General features: G+C 52.9%; 1 protein-coding gene across 5 annotated transcripts in view; it reads right to left on the bottom strand.

The window, feature by feature from the left end:
• LOC119969395 (engulfment and cell motility protein 2) overlaps nt 1-24,754 on the bottom strand; it is a 242,824-nt gene that overhangs the window by 60,039 nt on the left and 158,031 nt on the right. For all 5 annotated transcript variants that reach the window (XM_038802980.1, XM_038802983.1, XM_038802982.1 and 2 more), the window contains 6 exons: nt 24,059-24,109; nt 22,629-22,751; nt 17,013-17,141; nt 13,479-13,583; nt 4,714-4,822; nt 767-903 (listed from right to left, as the gene is read on the bottom strand). In XM_038802980.1, the coding sequence (XP_038658908.1) occupies nt 767-903; nt 4,714-4,822; nt 13,479-13,583; nt 17,013-17,141; nt 22,629-22,751; nt 24,059-24,109 (654 nt within the window). The remainder of the gene's footprint in view (nt 1-766; nt 904-4,713; nt 4,823-13,478; nt 13,584-17,012; nt 17,142-22,628; nt 22,752-24,058; nt 24,110-24,754) is intronic.

The following is a 24,754-nucleotide window of genomic DNA, read 5'->3' as shown; positions in this document are numbered from 1 at the left end:
ATACCAGCCTCCCCGAACAGGCACCAGAATGTGGCGACTAGGGGCTTTTCACAGTAACTTAATTTGAAGCGTACTTGTGACAATAAGCGATTTTCATTTTCATTCATGTCTGTGTCCCATGCTCAAGGAACCAATGTTACAAGCAGTTGGACTGTAACATGGATGTAATCCTGGTTGCAGGGCAGATGAATTTCAGGTATGAGGGGAGACGACGGAGTAGTGGTAATGTCAGTGGACTAATAATACAAAGGCCTATAAAAATAATCCGGGGGGCATGGGTTCAAATCCCACCATGGCAGCTGGCAGAGTTTAAATTCATGTTAATAAAAATAAATCTGGAATATAAAGTTAGTCTCAGTTGTGGAGACCACAAAACCACACTGATTGTTGTAAAATAAAAACATCTGGTTCACTAATGTCCTTTTAGAAAGGAAATCTGTCATCCTTACCTGGTCTGGCCTATATGTGACTCCTGACCCACAGCAATGTGGGCGACTCTTAACTGCCCTCTGCAATGGCCTAGCAAGCAACTCAGTTCAAGAACAATTAAGGATGGGCAACAAAATTCTACACTTGCCAGTGACATCCACATCCCATGAACGAATGAAGGAGAAGTAAAACATCCAGTTTCAGGACTGAACGACCTAATGCTATGATGCAGAATCTGTTTTAGTGTAGAATGACTTAGGTATTGCACAGATTACAATCCAAGTGTTCACGGTTCGCTCAGACTTAACTTGCTCTTCTATAGGCAGCACCATCTCACCTTGTTAAAGTCTTCTGATGTTGCCCTCATTTCCTTCCATGTCTTGTTGAGTAGCTGGATGCAGACACAGAAGAACTCCTCAAAAGCTCGGTCATGGGTGAAGAACATGGGGTGATACTCATTGCAGCCCTCATTAGCTGCATCCATAAAATATCAACAATTAGATGCCAAAATAACATTCCAACAACAAATTTATTTTTTATGCAACCTATTCTTATTCAATTAGCAGCTCCCAAATAACAATATAAACTTTGAACGACATGGTAGCTCCCTCACACTAGATAGAGCAAACTGGAATTCACTCAACTCCAACCTCCTCTCTACCTATCTGCTTTTGCAGTATTTTAGTGCTCTGCGGGTCAGTGTTTTTGTGAACACTCCCTTCTTATTGCTCCTGAATGCCACATCTTTTTCACAAATGCTCCTCCTCTTCCTGCATCTCGACTGTGTTGAAGTCAAGACTCATCACACTTCAACCCCCCAGGAGGAGAGCCCCAGCTGGGCATGTTGCCTTTTCTTCTTGCAAAGCTTTCGCTATCTGGGGGTTTGGGTGGTCCACAACTGGGCCTCACTTCATAAATTAAATTACACCAGTCTGGTTAGCAGTATTAAACAACCTCCCCCTATCCTTGGTGGGTAGGGTTCAGACTATTAAAATAAACGTGCACATTAATTTTTTATTTATTTTTCAGTGTATCCCCAAATCCTTTAAAAAAAAATCAAGATCAACAAATTGATATCCTCTATTATTTGGGTGGATAGGACTTCCAGAATCCATGTTGTCCTGCTTCAAAGGGACAGACAGTCGGGCGGGCGGGGGGGGGGGGGGGGGGGGGGGGGGGGGGGATCCATTTGGGGGACAAATGGAAGCACGCTCCTGCACTACAGCGACTCTTCGTGGAATAGTTACTGCACCATTGTCTTTCTTCCCCTGTTAGATTTTCCTCAAATCCAGTGGTGGTTTCTTCCCTGGGAATTTGGAAGCAGTTCAGGAAGCATTTTAAGCTTCTTTCCTGGTCTTTGCTAGCCTTTATTTGCAATAATCACCTTTTACCTGCTGGTTTGGACTCCACATTTAAATCATGCGAGGTGAAGGGTCTGGAGCGGGTTTGAGGACCTGTTCTTGGTGGGGAGGTTTGCTAGTTTCAGGGAATTAGCTGAGAAATTCCAGCTGCCCAATTCCAGTGTTTTTTTAGGTATTTCCAAATTCATGGGATGAGATTCTCCGTCAACTGATGCTGGAATCGGGAAACGCGATTGGGCGAAGGGTCATTTTTCCCGTATGATTTTTTACGCCAAAATCATAGCGGGCATCGCTTTCACACCAAATTGTAATTATCCGGTGCCTCGACAGCGGCGTCAATGCGTTCCAGAACACACGTCCCATTGCCATCTCATTAGCAGGCCTGACCCGGTATTCTCCGGGTCATTGGGTCAGGGTGGACTGGCACGGTGCACCATTGCTACGGCCGCAAGGCAGCCATGCAGCTCTGGACTGTGAACTTAGAACCACAGGTCGTATGGGCGTTCTCCCAGGGCACCCCTCCTAGGTGCCCTCTGGCCCCAGCCAACCCACCAACAGGATGGGCATGCTGCAGCGCAGCCATTGCCATCTTGTTGGCTGGGGTGGTGTGTGTGGGGAGTGAAATATGTATACGCAGATGAGTTCGTCAGCCTCCTGAGTGTCAATCACAATCCTGGCGAATCCCACACCATTTCTCATTGGAATCGATCATGTTCCACGTGCAGGTCCGGGTGCGGCACCAGTTTTGCTGTCGTGGAAGTCCACAAATCCAGCCCCGGTGTCAACACAGGAACAGAGAATCCTGTCCGTGATATTTCGCGTAAAGCTGATGAAGATGATTTTGTTGCTGGCTAGACCCGCTTTGGGGGGGGGGGGGGGCATTTTAACCTGGAGTGTATGAATCACAAACTATGGTGTAGACATTTATCCTCTTGAAGGACAGATAGGTTCAGTTTAAGCGTCATGATTAAAGGTTATGTAAATCCCTTGCCCTTTAAACATGAATCACCAACAACTTCAGCTTGTTTTTTTTAAATGAAAATCGCTTATTGTCACAAGTAGGCTTCAAATGAAGTTACTGTGAAAAGCCCCTAGTCATTTTTTGAGTTAACAAACACTCTCTACTGGACTGCTTTGCTATCTGGTAAAGTTTAGAAAAGAAACATTGCCACCTGTTCCTGCACTTTCAGCACAGCTTTTTGTTGACATCTCCCAACAGCTATTATTACAACGGAGGTCATTGTGAACACCCGGTGGAGTTTTAAATGCTACAAAAGCCAGTCAAGGGAGTGGGACCAACTGATTTGCTCTTGCAGAGAGCCAGCATGGACATAAGTGACTGAATGGCCTCCTTGTGTGCTTGTGACCATTCTATGACCTCTGGGGCATAACATCTCCAATTCTTCCCTTGTCTAGGTTTCGTCTCCACCAACAAACTTTGGAGTCATGTTATTACATTTCTTTTTATAGCATTCCTTACAACTACATTTGTTAAGCAAGCCCCTTGCACGAATATACATCTATTGCATGTGGTTGTGTTTCCATTATAGATAAATCAGGGAGTCTGGGTTTTTACACAATTCTCTGGTCTGGAGCTATGGAGCTATCCAACTTTCTTTATATCACACGATTGACCAACAACCTCTCCCACTCTCACTGCCCACCATTGGCACGTGTGGGAAGAGTCTGCAGGTCGTTAAGCAACCTGTTTGGCCACATTGTGAACATGGTCATAGGTGGGACAAAAACATGGCTCTTCCGGCTCGCAGGGAGAGACGCTACCCACTGTACCACAGACCTACTGTAATGTAGTTGTACAAAGCGATCATCTGTCATATTGGCATAGCACAGGTGATAATCAGAAGTTACAGTTAGTGTATATTATTATGAGGATGTAAGATCAATCATAGAATCCCTACAGTGTAGAAGGACATTCAGCCCATCGAGTTGGCACCAACCCTCCGAGAGATCATTCCACCTAGGCCCATCGCCCAGCTCCATCCCCAACTAACCAATGGATGCTAAAGGGTAATTTTTAGCATGGCCAATCCACCTAACCTGCACATATTCAGACTGTGGGAGGATACCAGAGCACCCAGAGGAAACCTACGCAGACAAGGGGAGATCGCACCAGCTCCACACAGTCACCCAAGGCTGGAATTGAACCCGTGTCCCTGGCTCTGTGAGGCAACTGTGCTAACCACTGTGCCACCTTACCACCCTTGTCAAGATATTTAGTTGCAGATCTACTTCAGAGTCTAGGATTTCTAATTATTTTCTGATCATTTCTCTTTACAAGTTTCAACTTGTATAAAGGGCTTGCAGCATTATTCCAGTCCCACCTTAAATCTCTCTCCCCCATTACCCTGTTCTGGCTAATCTAAACTGGTTCCTTAGCTCAGTGCATCACAAATATAAACTTAGTATTCATGGCTTCATCCCATTCCAGCTCTGAAACACTCTCCCCAAGACATTTAGTTCCTCGGATACCCTCATTGGCTCCAGCACAACTCCAATTCCTCTGGTAACTCTGTCTGGCACTGTCCACCTTTCCCAGAACCCATCTCTTCAACAAAGCTTTCAGTCAACAAGCTCCACTTTCCTGGCTCATTGTCTACTTTCCTTGTGCTTACTTAAAATTCTCAGGGCTGTGAGCATTGCTGGCTAGGCCAACATTTATTGTCCTTCCCTAATTGCACTGGAGAAGGTGGTAGTGGGTCGCCTTGTTGAACCGCTGCAGCCCACATGGTGTTGGTACAGCCCCAGCGCTGCGAGGGTGAGAAAGCTCCAGGACTGTGACCCAGCTTTACGGAGTGACATTTTCTTTTTAATACTGAAGGTATTACATAAATGCAGGCTTCTGTTGAGGCTGCAGCGTAGATTGACATTTGAAAATTTGTTGACTCCGGGTGTCGAGACTTACGTAGCTCTCCGACTTGCAGGATCTCGCACAACATCTTGGTGAGCTCGATGCTACTGCGTCCAAAAGGGCATTCGTGTTTGTCCTCTCGGCTGCTGTTCTCCAGGACAATCTGCGGGCAGACATAATGCACCAATGAGCAGAACAAGGATCCCACGCCATATATCAATGTCAAATTAAACAGTTAACTTTGGAGCTATGTTTCCCACAGTTCTCCACCACTGGGAGTTTTCTTCACCTCATCTCCAGCTGTGTTGTTGCTTAATGAGCAGAGACTGATTGCTAGTCAACAAATCCATTAGGATTGTATCATTCCACTGCAAGGATGGTAGAAAACTAGGAAAATGGACCTTTAAATCTGAACACAGCGATTGCTGGATGAAAACAAGACAAAGTCATTAATAGAAAAATCAAAACCGACGAGGAGGAGAAACCCTAAAAAAAATGCAGCAAGTGATTGCGGTCTGAAATGTACTGCCTGAGAGAGTGTGGGGGAGGCAGGTTCAATCGAGGCATTCCAAAGAGAATTAGACTGCTATCTGAAAAGGAAGAACCTGCAGGGTTACAGGGAGATGGCCAGGGAATGCCACTTGGATTGCTCACTGGCAGAGCTGGTACAGCGCGATGGGCCAAAAATGGCTTCTCCTGCACGGTAACAATGCCGTGATTCTGGTAATGTTACCAACATAATACCAATTAGTATGTTACCAGTACTATAACCAAGTGGTATGTTGCAACCATATAGTAGCTACTTGCAATGGTGGTGGGGAGGGGGGCTTATGTTCCTGATTATTTTCCAGCAACCATCACCCCACACAATCTTTCCCATAATAGTGTGCAAAAGCCGATCAATACCGATGACAGGCTCTTAGTGCTGGATAATATCCTTTAGAAGCATGGGCCGGGATTCTCCAATAATGGGGCTATGTCCCCCACTCCAGCGTCACAATGCAGGCTTTTCCCTCTTGACTTTCTTAAGTCCAGAGTGATTCTCCTACCTGAAGGGGGCTTGCAGGGCCCAGACTACTCCACGCAGCTCTGCCGATACGGGGCACTGCACTTCCGGTCGGGAGTCTGCGCATGCGCACGGCAGCGGCCCTTTGGCGGCTGTCCCGCACGACATGGCAGACTCACAATGCGGAGTGGCCCCGAAAATATAACCCCCCTCCTGAGATCGCACGAGCCCGCGGATCGTTGGCCCCCGATCGCTATCCTGGCCATCCCGGAGGCCCCCACCCTGGTGAAGGATCCCCCTGCCCCCCACCAGGGCTGCCGCGGACTGAGTCTGCAGCTGCCGCCGACTGTTCCCAACAGGCAAAATGTGGTTAGAACCAGGCCGTCGGGAACTCGGCCAGATGTCGTCGGTGAATCGCAGGAGGTGGGGCCTCTGTCAATAGACCCCTACCTGCGCCGCATAGACCGCTCATGCGATTCCACGTGGGTGTTGTCAAGCCGGTTTCCGCCATCAGCGCCCATTCTCCGTGCCAGCTCAGAGAATCCCGCCCATGTTCTTTAGTTTGCCATTTAACCCAATTTACTTTTAATTTTGACAGAACATTTTGAAGAACTTCTATTTTAAAAATAGAAGCAACCTTTGTATAACATAACAAACTGTATTTCCATAGAACCCTTCAGAACCAAAATACAAGTACAGACATTCGTTTGTAGGCAAATGCATCGACCCATCTGTGCATAGCAAGATTTCATAAACAGCAATGGCAAAATGGGAAGGTGGTCTGTTGTGGTACCACTGATTCGCTGCTGGGTAAATGTTGGCTGGGAGATTGTGAGAACTTACTGCTCTCTTCAAATACTGCATGGATGCTTTATCCAGCTGAGAGGACAGACAAGGCCTTGGTTTAATATCTCACCTCCAAAAATGCAGCACTCCCTTAGCAATGCACTGGGGCATTTTGTGCTCAAACACCAGTAATTGGTTACTGATCTACTTGTTTTGTTATGCTCTTGACGTAGCATAAGCCGCTTCCTTGATGTGCACTCTGACAAAGGAAGGTTCAGACTTGGAGATAGCTTTAACACATTTATTAATTTGTTAACGATTCTCCTACTTGGATTCGACTCTCCTGTTAACCTGCTATAGCTACTCAGACTGACAAACCAGTCTGCTACAATCCACGTGGTGGGTGTGATGTGTTCCAAATCAACCCTGTCTACTCACTAAGTGTCTCCACTGGAAAGAGGAAGATCATGTGTGCTGTGTCCTTTTATATGGTTTGGTGTAATACCCTCCTGTGGTAGTGTCATCTGTGTGTGTATCGTGAATGCCCGTTGGTTGTGTCCTACCTTACTGGCCTATTGGTTGAATGTTTGTGTGTCATGTCTCTGGTTCTCCCTCTAGTGTCTATCTAGTCTACGTGTATTTACATTAACCCCTTGTGTATTTACAGTGATGCATATCACCACACTACTGACTCAATAGCGCCACCAACTGTGGGCTGATACTGGATAAAATCTAAACTGATATTACATAAAACGGATAAGAATGGGAATTTGCACACTTAGCAAGCAAGTAATGAGGTCTTGTGGCGCAGTGGGTAGTGTCTCTGCCTCTGAGCCAGAAGCTCTGTATTCAAGTCCCACTGCAGGGTCCCATGGCCAAGGAAGGTAGGTTCGTAACACGGTCAGACAGGCTGCGTCTCAACTTGTAAATGCTTCCGGGACTTCCGGTTGCGGCAATGCGGAGCTAAGCTGCACGTTCGGCAACTCCCGCCAGGAACGGACTTTGGGGCTCTTTTAAGGGCCCCCAGCGCAACTTGCTCGATGGTTCCCGACGTGGGAAGGTGTCTGCAGCGAATCCCCAGTGGTCTATGGTCTTGACCAGGAGCGGGGCCAGCAAAATAGTGCTGGCAGCGCCTAAGAAAAAGCGGGGGAAGAGAATCAAGATGGCGACCGGCGGAGACCTCGAGGAATGGAGGCAGTGGGCGCAGGTGCAGCAAGAGACTCTCCAGCGATGTTTTCAGGAGCTTAAAGTGGAGCTGCTAGACTCGCTGAAGGCGAATGCGGACAAGCTGCTGGCGACACAGACAGCCCCGGGGGTGGAGATCCGTGAGCTCCGACAACAAGCCTCCGAAAGAGAGGATGAGGCCGCGGCCCTCGCGGTAAAGGTGGAGATGTATGAGGCGCTCCATAAGAAGTGGCAGGAGCGGTTAGAGGAGATGGAGAAATTTGCGGATCCTGGGCCTCACGGAGGGGCTGGAGGGGTCAGACCTGGGGCCTATGTGGTAGTTTTGTTGAACTCGCTGATGGGAGCTGGGGCCTTCCAGGGGCCCCTGGAGCTGGAGGGGGCTCACAGAATACTGGCCAGGAGGCCCAAGCCGAATGAGCCGCCACGGGCAGTGCTGGTGCGGTTCCACCGGTTCGTTGACCGAGAGTGCGTGCTTAGGTGGGCCAAGAAGGAGCGGAGCAGCAAGTGGGAGAACACGGTAGTGCGGATCTACCAGGACTGGAGTGCGGAGGTGGCTAAGCGGAGGGCCGGGTACAACCGGACGAAGGCGGTGCTCCACAGAAAGAGTGTGAAGTTTGGCATGTTACAGCCGGCGCGTCTGTGGGTCACTTACAAGGACCGGCACTTTTATTTTGAGTCCCCGGAGGAGGCGTGGGCCTTTGTGCAGGCTGAGAAGTTGGACTCTGACTGAGGGTTGGGGTTTTTTAAATAACTGTTAACCTTTGGTGGGAAAGGTCTCTGTTTTATGCTGTTTTGTGCTGTTTTAAGCTGGTTGTGTGTTGTTTCTTGGGCGGGTGGGGTGCTGTCTTTTTTGCGTGGGCGGGATCAGGCACAGGGAAAGCGCGGGTTTTTCTCCTGTTTCCCGCGCTGAGGGTGGATGGGGGCGGGGTCGGAGCTGAGTAGCGCGGGCTTTTTTCCCGCGCGAGAGCGGGAGGGGGAGGAGGAGGGTCTGTAGCTGGGTCTGCGGGAGGAGAAGTAGCCCCACGTTGGGGGGGACAGAGATGTGGCGGGAGCTGCCGGGGTCAGCAGAAGTTAGCTGGCTCACGGGAGTGCTATGGAGGGAGTAACGCGGCTGGGAGGGGTCCTAGCCGGGGGGAGGGTGGGGGGGGGGGGGGGGGGTATCGGGTTGCTGCTGAAATGGCCAGGAAGGAGCTGGAGTATGCAGGGGGGGCAGGGGTGGGGGTTTGCCGCCGTGGGGATCGGGCCGAGCGGGGGGCGCTGGCCTGGGGCGGGCAGGGGACGGGTTATGGCTAGTCAGCAGGGGAAGGGGGCAGGGGGCCCTCTGATCCGGCTGATAACTTGGAATGTGAGGGGGCTGAATGGGCCGGTCAAATGGGCCCGGGTGTTTACGCACCTGAAGGGGCTGAAGGCGGACGTGGCTATGCTCCAGGAGACGCACCTGAAGGTGGTGGACCAGGTTAGACTGAGGAAGGGCTGGGTAGGCCAGGTGTTTCATTCAGGGCTGGATGCAAAAAATCGGGGGGGTGGCGATCCTGGTGGGAAAAAGGGTGTCGTTTGAGGCGTCAAAGGTGGTGGCTGACAGTGGAGGGAGGTATGTGATGGTGAGCGGCAAGTTGCAAGGGGAGCGGGTGGTGCTGGTGAATGTCTATGCCCCAAATTGGACGATGCGGGTTTTATGGAGCGCATGTTGGGCCGCATTCCGGATCTAGAGACGGGGGAGGGGCCTGATACTGGCGGGGGACTTTAACACAGTGCTGGATCCCCCATTGGATCGATCCATGTCCAGGACGGGCAGGAGGCCCGTGGCGGCTAAGGTGTTGAGGGGGTTTATGGACCAGATGGGAGGGGTGGATCCTTGGAGGTTCGCGAGGCCGAGGGCCAGCGAGTATTCATTTTTTCCCCACGTACATAAAGCCTATTCCCGGATCGACTATTTTGTCCTGAGCAGGGGGCTGATTTCGAGGGTGGAGGAATCCGAGTATTCGGCCATAGTCATTTCGGACCATGCCCCGCACTGGGTAGACCTTGAGCTGGGGGAGGAAAGGGACCAGCGCCCGGTCTGGCGCCTGGAGGTGGGATTGCTGGCGGATGAGAAGGTGGGCGAGCGGGTTCGGGGTGTATCAAGAGATAGTTAGAGGCCAATGATAATGGGGCGGTCCGGGTGGGGACGGTTTGGGAGGCATTGAAGGCGGTGATTAGAGGGGAGTTGATTTCCATCCGAGAGAGCAAAGAGAGAGGGAGAGGTTGGTGGGGGAGATGGTGATGGTGGACAGGAGCTACGCGGAGGCTCCGGAGGAGGGACAGTTGAGGGAGCGATGTAACCTGCAGGCCAAGTTCGACTTGCTGACCACCGGAAAGGCGGAAGCTCAGTGGAGGAAGGCACAGGGAGCGGTGTACGAATATGGGGAGAAGGCGAGTAGGATGCTGGCGCATCAGCTCCGTAAGCGAGACATGGCCAGGGAGATTGGTGGAGTGACGGATAGGAGTGGCAATGTGGTGCGAAGGGGGGTGGACGTTAATGGGGTCTTCAGGGACTTTTATGGGGAATTGTACCGGTCCGAGCCCCCGGTGGAGGGGGGAGGGAATGGGGCGCTTTTTGGACAGGCTGAGATTTCCAAAGGTGGAGGAGGGACAGGTGGAGGGGCTGGGGGGTGCCGATTGAGCTGGAGGAGCTGGTCAAAGGGATAGGCAGCATGCAGTCGGGGAAGGCGCCGGGGCCTGATGGGTTTCCGGTCGAATTTTACAAAATGTATGCAGACCTGTTGGGCCCCCTGTTGGTTAGGACCTTTAACGAGGCAAGGGACTATGTCACGGGTGCTGATTTCCTTGATCCTTAAACGGGACAAGGACCCCCTGCAGTGTGGATCATATAGGCCGATCTCATTGTTAAATGTGGATGCCAAGCTGTTGGCAAATATCTTGCCCACAAGGATAGAGGACTGGGTGCCGGGGGTCATTCATGAGGACCAGACGGGGTTTGTGAAGGGAAGGCAGCTGAACACCAATATACGTAGGCTTCTGAATGTTATAATGATGCCGGCGGTAGAAGGGGAGGCGGAGATAGTGGTAGCATTAGATGCGGAGAAAGCCTTTGACAGGGTTGAGTGGGGGTACTTGTGCGAGATGCAGTAAAGGTTTGGGTTCGGGGAGGGGTTTGTCAGTTGGGTGAGGCTGTTATATGAGGCCCCAATGGCGAGCGTAGCCACGAATAGGAGGAGATCGGAGTACTTTCAGTTGTACCGGGGGGCGAGACAGGGGTGTCCCCTGTCCCCCTTGCTCTTTGCATTGGCAATTGAGCCCCTTGGCCATGGCGTTGAGGGAGTCGAGGAATTGGAGGGGTCTGGTGCGGGGTGGGGAGGAGCACCGAGTGTCATTATACGCAGATGACTTGTTGCTATATGTGGCGGACCCAGTGGGGGGAATGCCGGAGGTGATGAGGATCCTTAGGGAATTTGGGGGCTTTTCTGGGTACAAGCTCAACCTGGGTAAGAGTGAGCTGTTCGTCTTGCACCCGGGGGATCAAGAGGAGGGGATTGGTAGGCTCCCGCTGAAAAGGGCAGGGAGGAGCTTTCGGTACCTGGGAGTCCAGGTGGCTAGGAGCTGGGGGGCCCTACACAAACTTAACCTCACTAGGCTGGTGGAGCAAATGGAGGAGGAGTTTAAAAGATGGGACATGTTGCCGCTGTCGCTGGCGGGCAGTGTGCAGTCCGTCAAGATGACGGTGCTCCCGAGGTTTTTGTTCCTGTTCCAGTGCCTCCCCATCCTTATCCCGAAGGCCTTTTTTAGGAGGGTCAACAGGAGTATTACGGGATTTGTATGGGCGCTTGGGACTCCGAGGGTGAGAAGGGTATTTTTGGAGCGGGGTAGGGATGGGGGGGCTGGTGCTGCCCAACCTCTGTGGGTACTATTGGGCTGCCAACGCAGCGATGGTGCGTAAGTGGGTAATGGACGGGGCAGGGGCAGCATGGAAGAGGATGGAGATGGCGTCCTGCGTGGACACAAGCCTGGAGGTGCTGGTAATGGCGCCGTTGCCGCTCCCTCCAACGAGGTATACCACGAGCCCGATGGTGGCGGCCACCCTCAAAATTTGGGGTCAATGGAGACGGCACGGGGGGAGGTGGGGGGTTCGACGGAGTCCCCGATACGGGGGAACCACCGGTTTGTTCCAGGGAGCATCGATGGCGGGTTTCTGGGCTGGCACAGGGTAGGTATTAGGAGGTTGTGGGAACTGTTTGTGGATGGGAGGTTTGCGAGCCTGGGTGAGTTAGAGGGGAAGTTTGGGCTCCCCCCGGGGAACATGTTTAGGTACATGCAGTTTAGGGCGTTTGCCAGGCGGCAGGTGGAGGGGTTCCCTCTGCTGCCCCCACGTGGGGTACGGGACAGGGTGCTCTCGGGGGTGTGGGTTGGAGGGGGGAGGATTTCGGACGTGTACCACGTCATGCAGGAGGTGGATGAGGCCTCGGTGGAGGAGCTGAAGGGTAAATGAGAAGAGGAGCTGGGTGAGGAGATTGAGAAGGGGACGTGGGCAGATGCCCTGGAAAGAGTGAATTCCTCCTCTTCCTGTGCGAGGCTTAGCCTCATACAGTTCAAGGTGCTACACAGGGCCCACATGACCGGGACGAGGATGAGCAGGTTTTTCGGGGGCGAAGACAGGTGTGCTAAATGCCTGGAGCCCAGCGATCCACGCCCATATGTTCTTGGCATGCCCAGCTCTGGGGGAGTTTTGGAAGGGGTTAGCTAGGACGGTGTCGAGGGTGGTAGGATCCAGGGTCAAGCCAGGCTGGGGACTCGCAATTTTTGGGCTTGCAGTGGAGCCGGGAGTGCAGGAGGCGAAAGAGGCCGGTGTTCTGGCCTTTGCGTCCCAAGTAGCCTGGCGGAGGATTTTGCTTCAATGGAAGGATGCGAGGTCCCCAAGCATGGAGGCCTGGATCAATGATATGGCGGGGTTCATCAAATTGGAGAGGGTGAAATTTGCCCTGAGGGGATCAGTACAGGGGTTCTTTAGGCGGTGGCAGCCTTTCCTGGACTTCCTGGCAGAACGGTAGGAAAATAGGCCGGCGGCAGCAGCAGCAACCCGGGGGGGGGGGGGGGGGGGGGGGGGGGGGGTTGTTTAGGGGGAAGGGAGAAATGTGTATATGTGTTTATTGAATATGCCGGGTGCTTATCTATTTCTTCTTTTTGTAGTTACTGGGGGGAGGGGGGTTTGGTTTTGGGGGTTATTGTGTTTTTCTTTTTGTTGTTGTTAATACTGTTTTCTTGTTGTTATTTTCTGTTTTTGATATGTTTTGGAAAATCTCAATAAAAATTATTTTAAAAATGCTTCCAATGCACCATATAGCAGGCAGTAAGAGCAGCCGAAAGTTCTGGTCAGCCACGTGATGGAAAGAAAATTGAAGCTTCTTCCAACACTATTCATATCTAGACTGAGGGATGCAAGAAAATCCATTAAGGCTGTGGCTATTCAGTGACACTGCTGGAAAGGGCACGTTTGAATGACAGATGCCACCCCTACAGTCAAACAGCACACGCGAGGACCAGTAACTGGGTGAGACACCATTGGGCTCCGCATTGTGAGTCCGCCATGTTGCGAGGGGCGGCCACCAAAGGGCCGCCGCCGTGTGCATGCGCGAACTCCCGACCGAAAGTGCAGGATCCCGTATCAGCAGGCAGAGCTGCGTGGAGTACTGCAGGGCCCTGCTGGCCCCCTTCAGGTAGGAGAATTTCTTGAAGAAGTTCCAGAGTGAAACGCCTGCGTTTTGACGCCAATGTTTTGGAGCAAAAATAAGCAAATATGGGAGAGGTGGCATTAAATCTGTAAAGAAGAGAGTATGTGTTTCCTTACCCTGATGTAGGTGTCCTGGTGAACCTTGGCCAGGTACAGCATGTTATCCAGTGCTAACATTCCAGGAGGAGTCTGGGTAAAATCCAAGGCCGGATTAACGTGATTCTGTGGGGACGAGGAGTAAGGGATGAATTATTTACAGACTTGCGCAACATCCAATTATTGCTGAACATACAAAAGCAGTGGGTCAAGACGAGATAACAATCTCAGGTTGTAATAGCAGCAACATTCCGATAAATTTATTTTAAGAGCTTGGCGATGTCGGTAAGCATGTGCTTCCTTTCAATCTCTTACGCAGTAATTTAAAGGGCCCAACTTGTTTGCGGCCTGAGCAAGGACTTTAGAGTTGCTGCATGCGGCAGGGCTATTATACAGTGCTGCATTATACAGTGGCTTCCTTAATCCCCGAGCAGACACATCTGCAACTGCTTGAGCCACACAAAAATAAAAGCTTTAGAGCTATGTGGATTGAGCAGGCTGACTGCCCTGCTCCACTGAGAGCGAGCAAAGACTTATAAATAGGCTGAACGGCCCTTTTTTGCACCATAAATGACGCAGTGACCTGCAGTGTCGAACTGGGTCCAGTTGGAACGTCACAGCCATATCTCAGCCACTTGCAATGGTGGGGAGTAGGTTTGTTCCTTTTGATAATTACCCAGTGATCATCAAGCTTGCAAACCTTCCCCTAATGCTGGAGTGTACTGCCTGGGCCACGTTTAGTGAGAGGGGGTCAGTCTCGATGTGCTGCTCCCTTGATGGGGAGCACTGACAGGCAGCTCTATCTCAGATCCAAACCAGTAAATCCTACACCAACCATGGGACTGAGACGTCAGGAGCAGAGAGATGTAGGAATCTGTTAGAGTCAGTGCAGCTTGGTACCAGAAATGATTTCATCCCGGTGTGAGCAATCTGCATGTTTTTGTTGCATAAAATAAGCAGCTTAAATGTAAATTTTAGCAGTGGGAGTTGTAGAGAGAGAGCCAGCAAGAAAAAAATGAGTGTCATATGTAATACTGGCATGAGTTTCAGCAGGAAGGAGGACATTTAACAGAATTGTACACTCGCACATTTGTGATTTAGTTGAGGCTGAAGCCCACTATGAAGGGAGGCTAATACCCCCATCCTGGATTTGGAACGTAAATTTGGCAATACTGCTCCTACTACAGCAACTGTCATACACATCATTTATAAATGAGGGAGTGTCATAGAAATCATAGAATTATACAGTGCAGAAGGAGACCACTCGGGCCATCGAGTCTGCACCGGCCCTTGGAAAGAGCATCCCACTCAAGCCTACCCCTCCACCCCATCCTCGTAACCCCATCTAACCGTTTTTTGGGCAGTAAGGGCAATTTTATCATGGCCAATGCACCTACACTGCACATCTTTGGACTGTGGGAGGAAACCGGATCACCCGGAGGAAACTCACGCAGACACGGGAGAATGTACAGACTCAGCAAGATAGCGTCCCAAGCCGGGAATCGAAACTGGGACCCTGGAGATGTGAAGCAGCTGTGCGAATCACTGTGCTACCCCCTTACAAGATTGGGGGACTCTGTACACATGGGCCTAGTATCCGCCTGGGAGCTCTGTACACACGGCGTGGTTTCCGCCTGGGAGCTCCGTACCCACGGGCCTGGTGTCCGCCTGGGAGCTCTGTACACACGGGCCTGGTGTCCGCCTGGGGGCTCCGTACCCACCGGCCTGGTGTCCGCCTCGGGGCTCCGTACCCACGGGCCTGGTGTCCGCCTGGGAGCTCCGTACCCACGGGTCTGGTGTCCGCCTGGGAGCTCCGTACCCACGGGCCTGGTGTCCGCCTGGGGGCTCCGTACCCACGGGCCTGGTGTCCGCCTGGGGGCTCCGTACCCACGGGCCTGGTGTCCGCCTGGGGGCTCCGTACCCACGGGCCTGGTGTCCGCCTGGGAGCTCCGTACCCACGGGCCTGGTGTCCACCTGGGGGCTCCGTACACATGGGCCTGGTGTCAGCCTGGGGCACCATACCAACGGGCCTGGGGGCTCCGTACACACAGTCCTGGCAGTCCTGGTGTCTGCCTAGGGGCTCCATACCAACGGGCCTGGTGTCCGCCTGGGAGCTCCATACCAACGGGCCTGGTGTCCACCTGGGGGCTCCGTACCCACGGGCCTGGTGTCCGCCTGGGAGCTCCGTACCCACGGGCCTGGTGTCCACCTGGGGGCTCCGTACACACGGGCCTGGTTTCCGCCTAGGGGCTCCGTACCCACGGGCCTGGTGTCCGCCTGGGGGCTCCGTACACACGGGCCTGGTTTCCGCCTAGGGGCTCCGTACCCACGGGCCTGGTGTCCACCTGGGGGCGCCGTACCCACGGGCCTGGTGTCCGCCTGGGGGCTCCGTACACACGGGACTGGTGTCTGCCTCGGGGCTCCGTACACACGGGCCTGGTGTCCGCCTGGGAGCTCCATACCCACGGGCCTGGTGTCCGCCTGGGGGCTCCGTACACACGGGCCTGGTGTCCACCTGGGGGCTCCGTACACACGGGCCTGGAGTCCGCCTGGGGGCTCCGTACACACGGGCCTGGTGTCCGCCTGGGGGCTCCGTACACACGGGCCTGGTGTCCGCCTGGGAGCTCTGTACCCACGGGCCTGGTGTCCACCTGGGGGCTCCGTACACACAGTCCTGGCAGTCCTGGTGTCTGCCTAGGGGCTCCGTACACACGGGCCTGGTGTCCGCCTGGGGGCTCCGTACCCACGGGCCTGGTGTCCACCTGGGGGCTCCGTACACACGGGCCTGGTGTCCACCTGGGGGCTCCGTACACACGGGCCTGGTGTCCACCTGGGGGCTCCGTACACACGGGCCTGGTGTCTGCCTAGGGGCTCCGTACCCACGGGCCTGGTGTCCGCCTCGGGGCTCCGTACCCACGGGCCTGGTGTCTGCCTCGGGGCTCCGTACACACGGGCCTGGTGTCCGCCTGGGGGCTCCGTACCCACGGGCCTGGTGTCTGCCTCGGGGCTCCGTACACACGGGCCTGGTGTCCGCCTGGGGGCTCCGTACCCACGGGCCTGGTGTCCGCCTGGGAGCTCCGTACCCACGGGCCTGGTGTCCACCTGGGGGCTCCGTACCCACGGGCCTGGTGTCTGCCTCGGGGCTCCGTACACACGGGACTGGTGTCCGCCTGGGAGCTCCGTACCCACGGGCCTGGTGTCCACCTGGGGGCTCCGTACACACAGTCCTGGTGTCTGCCTAGGGGCTCTGTACACACGGGCCAGGTGTCCGCCTGGGGGCTCCGTACCCACGGGCCTGGTGTCTGCCTGGGGCACCGTAGACAAAGGCCTGGTGTCCGCCTGAGGCTGGAACATGTCAGAAGGCAATTCTCTATTTGTTCAAGTTGCATGGGGGGGGGGGGCGGCGCATTTCCATTTATTAATTCTTGTGTTTCAGTCATTAGTGAATTTAAGAGATCATGTAATGACCGACATTCCTAGTTGAAAATCTGAGGGGAGTCGCTGATTGCTCCTGTAAGAAATACACTGCTGTAAAAATACAAATACTTGACGTACCACAAACCCCAGCATTTTATAATCTCTCGTGTACATGGCTTTTCGCTTCTCCAGACTGCTGCTGCTGTTTGGGTCAGATTCAGCATCAAAGGCAACTCTTCGCAGTTCAAATATGATATCCCTTTGAGCCTGTGACAAACAATAAGGAAAGATTAAGTTTGAGAAGTAGGATTGCCCGACCTGGATAAACTATTCGCACACCTTCAGCGAAAGATGTGACTGCACTATAGAGGTGTGGTGAATTATAAACCGAGTAATTTACTGTGTTCCACTATATGTATTGTGTTCCTGTGGGCTCTGTATACGAGCCGTTGCGCGGCTCTGCCCATTGGGCGAGATGAGGAGTTTGTACTGGGCTTCACCCTTGGCTCCGCCCATGGCTCCTCCCACTAACCGGAAGTATAAAGCTCTGCAGTCGTGAGCCTGCTGCCAGTTCATCTCATCGCAGGCAGGCTCTGTTGTAAGATTATTAAAACCACTGTTCACTTCCAATCACGTGTCTTGTGAATTGATGGTCACATCAATTTAATAATCTTAGGAAACTTGAAGAAAACTACTATGGAATCAGCCCTCAAACCTGACCGACTAGAACTCGGCCCGCAGGCTGCAGAGGCGAAATACATCTTTGTACACTGGCTCAGATGTTTCAAGGCCTACCTGGCTGAATCAAGCACTTCAGAAACTACAGAGGAGCAGAAACTCAGCCTACTGCACGCAAGGGTGAGCCACCGTATCTCTACTCAACTTAACAGTATTACCTCGTATACGGAGGCCCTGGCCATGCTCGATCGAATGTACGTGAGGCCTATCAATGAGGTCTACGCGCGCCACATTTTTATGACCCGCCGCCAGTGCCCCGCGGAGTCGCTGGACGAATTCCTGCGTGATTTAAAAGCCTTAGCTCGGGACTGTAATTATCAAGCTGTATCAGCCACCCAGCATATGGAGTTCGCTGTCCGAGATGTATACGTTGCAGGGCTCAGGTCCAACTATGTGCGCCAGTGGTTGCTTGAGAAAGGGGCCCAGAACTTGGAGGACACTGTAAAGTTAGCTACAACCATGGAGGTCTCGTTCCGCAGCCTCACCTCGTTCCCCGCGGACCAAGCGATCCCATCCTGGGCCCCCGACCAGCGACTGCCCCAGGCCTGCGCCGCGCGGCCACCCACCCACTACACAGCCCCAGTGTGCCATTTTTGTGGGCAGCCCCAACAGCCACAGCAGCACTGCCCGGCCCGCAACGCGACCTGCAGCAGCATCGGTCACAAAGGGCACTATGCCCGGGACTGCCTGGCAAAGAAGACTCCCACTCCAAACTCTCGCGCAGCCCAGAGCACTCGCTTCCAAAACTCGCAGGCCCGCAGGCCCCGAAATGCTGCGGCCTGTATGCCGACTCCGCCCCCACCTGACACGTGCGACTCATGGGGGCCGCCATCTTGGCAACCCTCCTCCACGCGGCCGGCCACATGTGACTCATGGGGGCCGCCATCTTGGCAACCCTCCTCCACGCGGCCGGCCACATGTGACTCATGGGGGCCGTCATCTTGGACGCCATCTTCCTCGCCGCCCGCCACGTGCGATCCATGGGGCGGCCATCTTGGGATCCATCCTCTTCAAACTCTGAAACTCACCTCGAAGACTACGACCTCAGCGGACAGTCATCACGGGGCCACTCCAGCATAGCTGATCGAGCCGCCGACTACCCGCAACTCAGCGCGGTGACGTTGGACCAGTCGCGTCCGAAACACCTCCGCAACTCGGTGATGACTTAAAATCAACGGGTGCAGTACGCCGTGCCTCTTCGACTCCGGGAGCACCGAGAGCTTCGTACACCCAGATCTGGTAAGACGCTGTTCGCTCCCTATCTTCCATGCACGGCAAACTATCTCCCTCGCTTCGGGCTGACACTTTGTTCACCTCCAAGGGCGCACCATCGCGACCCTAACGATTCAGGGCGCCAGCTACTCGAACTTCCAGCTGTACGTACTCCCCGAACTCTGCGCCCCACTCTTACTGGGACTCGACTTCCAGTGCAACCTCAAAAGCCTCACACTCAGCTTCGGTGGGCCCCTGCCTCCACTCACTATCTGCAGTCTAGCGACGCTAAAAATCGACCCCCCTCCACTCTTTGCTAACCTCACTCCGGACTGCAAACCCGTAGCCACTCGCAGCAGGCGGTACAGCCTGCAGGATAGGGTGTTTATAAGAACCAAAGTCCATAAGCTCCTACGTGAGGGGATCATAGAGGCCAGTAATAGCCCCTGGAGTGCTCAGGTGGTGGTCATCAAGACCGGGGAAAAATTTTGAATGGTAGTGGACTATATCCAAACCATTAATCGGTTCACGCTCCTCAATGCGTACCCCCTTCCCAGGATTGCAGACATGGCGAATCAGATTGCCCAGTATTGCATTTTCTCCACGGTGGATCTGAAGTCTGCATACCACCAGCTCCCAATCCGCCCGGAGGACCGCCACTACACAGCATTCGAGGCAGATGGCCGCCTCTTCCATTTCCTCCGGGTTCCCTTTGGCGTCACGAATGGGGTCTCGGTGTTCCAACGAGCAATGGACCGAATGGTGGACCAGTACGGGCTGCGGGCCACGTTTCCGTACTTGGACAACATCACCATCTGCGGCCATGATCAGCAGGACCACGACGCTAACCTCCATCAATTTCTCCAGACTGCCCAGAAACTCAACCTCACGTATTACACGGAGAAATGCGTTTTCCGCACAACCAGGCTAGCCATCCTCGGCTATGTCGCGGAAAACGGAGACCTGGGCCCCGACCCGGACCGTATGCGCCCCCTCTTACAACTCCCTCTCCCTCATTGTCCAGGGCCCTCAAAAGGTGCCTGGGATTTTTCTCTTATTATGCCCAGTGGGTCCCTCAGTATGCGGACAAAGCCCGCCCACTATTTAAGGCCACACTCTTTCCTCTGTCAGATGAGGCTCGCCAGGCCTTCACCTTCATCAAGGAGGACATCGCCAAAGCGGCCATGCGGGCGGTGGATGAATCCGTCCCCTTTGAGGTGGAAAGCGACGCCTCAGAGGAGGGAGACCAGTCGCTTTTTCTCCCGAACCCTCTCCGCTTCGGAACTTCGACACCCCTCGGTCGAAAAGGAAGCACAAACCATCGTGGAAGCTATATGACACTGGAGGCACTACCTCGCAGGTAGGAGGTTCACCCTCATCACCGACCAAAGATCGGTTGCCTTCATGTTTGACAACTCACAAAGGGGCAAAATTAAAAATGATAAGATCCTGCGGTGGAGGATCGAACTCTCCACCTACAAGTACGATATTATGTATCGACCGGGGAAGCTCAACGAGCCCCCAGGTGCCCAGTACCACGGAACGTGCGCCAGCGCGCAAGACGACCGCCTGAAAGCTATCCACAATGACCTCTGCCATCCGGGGGTCACCCGGCTCGCCCACTACGTCAAAGCCCGAAATCTGCCTTTCTCCACCGAGGAGGTAAAAGCCATCACCAGGGATTGCCTGATCTGCGCGGAGTGCAAACCGCACTTCTATAGACCAGACGGGGCCCATCTGGTAAAGGCATCCCGGCCCTTTGAACGCCTGAGCATTGATTTCAAAGGGCCACTCCCCTCGACCAATCGGAATGTGTACTTCCTGAACGTTATCGACGAGTTCTCCCGCTTCCCCTTTGCTATCCCGTGCCCCGATATGACCTCCCACACAGTCATCAGAGCTCTGCACAGTATCTTCACCCTGTTCGGGTTCCCCAGCTACGTACACAGCGACAGGGGTTCGTCCTTTATGAGCGACGAGCTGCGTCAGTACCTGCTCGACAAGGGCGTCGCCTCGAGCAGGACTACCAGCTATAACCCCAGGGGGAATGGGCAGGTGGAGAGGGAGAACGCGACGGTCTGAAAGACCGTCCTACTGACCCTCCGGTCCAGGAATCTCCCGACCTCCCATTGGCAAGAGGTCCTCCCCGACGCGCTCCATGCTATTAGGTCCCTCCCATTTATCGCCACCAACCAGACCCCGCACGAACGGCTATTTGTTTTTTCTAGGGGCACTACCACGGGGGTTTCGCTCCCAGCATGGTTGAAGACACCAGGCCTGGTTCTCCTCCGGAAGCAGGTCCGGGCACACAAAACTGACCCACTCGTTGAGAGAGTGCTCCTACTCCATTCCAACCCTCAATACGCTTTCATCGAATACCCTGACGGCCGTCAGGACACTGTTTCCCTCCGGGACCTGGCACCTGCAGGATCCAATCCCACCACTACTACCGCCGAGGTACCCCTCAGACTACACCCCGCACAACCCTCCGTGCCCTGCGCCCCTGCTCCTACAGGTTCACTGCCCGTGCTCCGCGCCTATGGGTTTCCGGTGCTCCCCGTCGCCAGTCGAACCAGTCGGGTACGAAGCTCGGACCGAATCACCCCCAGAGTCCACCATCGTACCCTCACCGACCGCCACCACCCAGCCACCAGAAGAGGCTGCAACCCCGGTGCTTCGTCAATCCCAAAGGACGACTTGGCCGCCGGACCGGCTCAATTTGTAGACCAATCACCCCCGCCGGACTTGATTTTTTTTTTTTACAGGGGGTGAATGTGGTGAATTATAAACCGAGTAATTCACACTGTGTTCCACTATATGTATTGTGTCCTTGTGGGCTCTGTATACGAGCCGTTGCGTGGCTCTGCCCATAGGGGGAGATGAGGAGTTTGTACTGGGCCCCGCCCTGGCTCCTCCCACTAACCGGAAGTATAAAGCTCTGCAGTCGTGAGCCTGCTCTCAGTTCATCTCGTCGCAGGCAGGCTCTGTTGCAAGATTATTAAAACCACTGTTCACTTCCAATCACGTGTCTTGTGAATTGATGGTCACATCAAGAGGAGACAGGGGAGATTCAGCAGTATGTTACCAGGACCTGCGACTTTTAAATGAGGAGAGATTGGATTACGCGCACGTATGCAAATGATACATTGCAGAATTACTTATCCCCCATCATCACCAAGATCAATAGATCCTGAAGCAACAGAACATGTATGTACACGCGTGATTCCCTCTGCTGGTTTCCAGGGTAACACAATGCAACATTCTGACAATATATTTATATTAAGAACCCAAGGTGCAATGCCGAGCCCTTTTACAGAGAGGTATCTCAGAGACTTGTATAGGGTAAACAAGAAGCTCTGATGGATTAGGAACTGGTGACTGTTTTACTTTTCAAAGCCGGAGGACAATTATAGAAAAAGACAGAGGGAGTGATGGATGCCACAGTTTCTGCTGTCCTGTCAAAGAGTGAGATTATGATTGGAATCACTGCATTCTGACACAACCTACCCTTCTGATCATGTTGTGGTGCGCTCTCGTGTAACCATTTCTCAGGACTTAGAGTGCCCAACAGGAAAAAAATATTTGATTTGTTGAGCCCCTTTGGTCAGTCTGGTTCATTAGAATTACTCGTCTTAGTCAAGCCTCACTCCCGTTCTGGAGTACACAATCTAGGCTGATCCTCCAGTGCAGTATTGAGCGGATGCTATACTGCTGGAGCTGCCATTAAACTGCTGGAGATGCCAGAAAAATAAAATGAGAGGCAAGAGGGACTGTAATAAAACCATAATGAAATACGTCACTAACCTGATCCTGAGGGTCCATCTTGGTCATCATTCGTTCTTCCAGAAGGTTAAAGGTCAGAACCTGAAGGACGTACAGCTGATGGGCCATTTCTGTTTTGATTGGACGGTTTCCTCGAATAATGTGCTGCAGAATGAGAAAACGAGGATGTTCAACGTATTAATCTATTTGGAAAGAATATGCAAGTGCTCAGAAAGAGCCTGTACTGTTATAAGATGTCAGAGCTACTCCTATAAGGAACCAGAGCAAAGCTGGTCATTACTCCAGAAGATAGGTTTTCTAAACTCCACAATCATTCGTGCGACGGCACGGCAGGCATTCATTGCCCTTCCTTGGTTGTCTCAGGTTTGATATAACTGAAGTGGCTTGTTGGGCCCTTCACTCGGCAGTTAATCAGGTTGGTGCGGGACTGGAGCAACACACACGCCCAGACCGGGTAAACAAAGCAGACTTCCTTTGCTGAAGGATTTTCCAGCATTTTCCCTTTCGTTCCTTTGCTGAAGGGTACATGAAAGCTAGTGAGCCAGGTTTACGGCCACTTTTGCAGATGCCAGCTTTTTATTCAAAAGTTGAATTTAAATGTTCAAACCGAGATTTGGGGTGCGATTCAGCGGACAAATGTTAAAGTCGGGTTTTGAGCATGTTTGGCTGGGTGTTTCTTGGTGGCTGCAGTGCCGAGAATCACCCCGCTATTCAACGTCACTTTGCCCTTTTTCTTGGTCTTGGGGAGTATCTCCCCTCAAGGCCACACTCCGAGCTTGCCGATAGGTACAGCTGCACGCAGATCGGGGAGCCATTTTGCACAGCAGTCCTGATCTCCCCCCCCCCCCCCCCCCCCCCAAATGTTTGACCCCCCCATCACTCCCCTCAACCTTGTCAAGACCTCTGGGAATCCCCCCTCACCCCCCTCCAATGGGCTCAAACCCCTGCATTGCCAGTGCCAGGATAGCACTGCCAGAGGGCCCGGGTACTGCCCTGTCATGTCCCTGATCACCGGAGGCCTCCAATAGCCTGTGACCCCCCCCCCCCCCCCCCCCCCCTCCCACCCACCCTAATGGCTCATTCTGGATCTTGCCCATCGAGGGAAAGATGCAGATCATGTTGGGCAGAGCGAGTCAGGTGACTCGCGACCAGCCGGGCGCAACGGGATTGCTGAATTGCACCTGGGAATCCCCCCCTTGACCTCCCATTCTCTGGATTAGTAGCCAATTCTTAAACTAAGGCAGTTGTCTACGCTTCCAAAAGGGGGAAATGCTCATTACTTCATACGGTATGTAGCTGTTCGTCTTCCTTCCACATGGTCATGCTCGAAAGGTTGTTTTTTTCCCCCCATGGAAGTGAATTTTTTTTCTATTGATGGCAAATATAAAATGTTATTGAATATAATTGAAATGGGAAATATTTTGGGGCTTCTGGCCCTTTCCTGTACTTACGTTTAATATTATGGACCGCAGTTGCTTCTGTGCCAGGATATTGGACATCTCCTGTGGGGACACAGCAGGATTTAGGCATAGTCTTGGCTCAGGTATCAAACCTCAACATCTTTTGTCTAAGTATAGAAAATGCAGGATAGACTCGGCATTTCCAGAGAGAGAAACAAAGTTAATCTTTTTGGGCGACGAATCTTTCATGAGAATGTTTTTTTAAAAAAAATCGATCTGAAACATCACCATTTCTCTCCATAGATGCTGCCGACTTTCGAGTGTTTGCAGCATTTTCTGTTTATATTTGTTTCAGATTTCCAGCATCATCGGCAGTATTTTGCATGCGTATGAACACCACCAACCTCGTCACGTCTCAGATTGGACTGGCACACAACCTGCAGGAAATTGCCTGTACTGCAAGCAAGGGTCTCTAACGCTACATTCCTTGTTTGGCCTGAAGGCAACTTTTATCTGGAACTGGGAACACAAGAAGCAGGAGGAGGACAATAAGTCCTTCGAGTCGACATCATCATTCATTCAGATCCTGGCCGATTGACACCTCACCTCCGTTTACCTTTCTTGGCTCCATTGTTAATATTCTTGCTTTGCTAAAACGTATCAATCTTAGTTCAGAAATGTTTGAATTGGCCCCAGACGCGACAGGGTTTTGTTGGAACGAGTTCCGGATTTGCACAGTTATTTGTG

The sequence above is a fragment of the Scyliorhinus canicula genome, chromosome 7 (genome assembly GCF_902713615.1).
Source record: "Scyliorhinus canicula chromosome 7, sScyCan1.1, whole genome shotgun sequence".
In the NCBI taxonomy this organism is placed as follows: domain Eukaryota; kingdom Metazoa; phylum Chordata; class Chondrichthyes; order Carcharhiniformes; family Scyliorhinidae; genus Scyliorhinus; species Scyliorhinus canicula.
The sequence above is the reverse complement of the archived record's forward strand: the minus strand, read 5'-3'. Positions and strand labels throughout refer to the sequence as shown.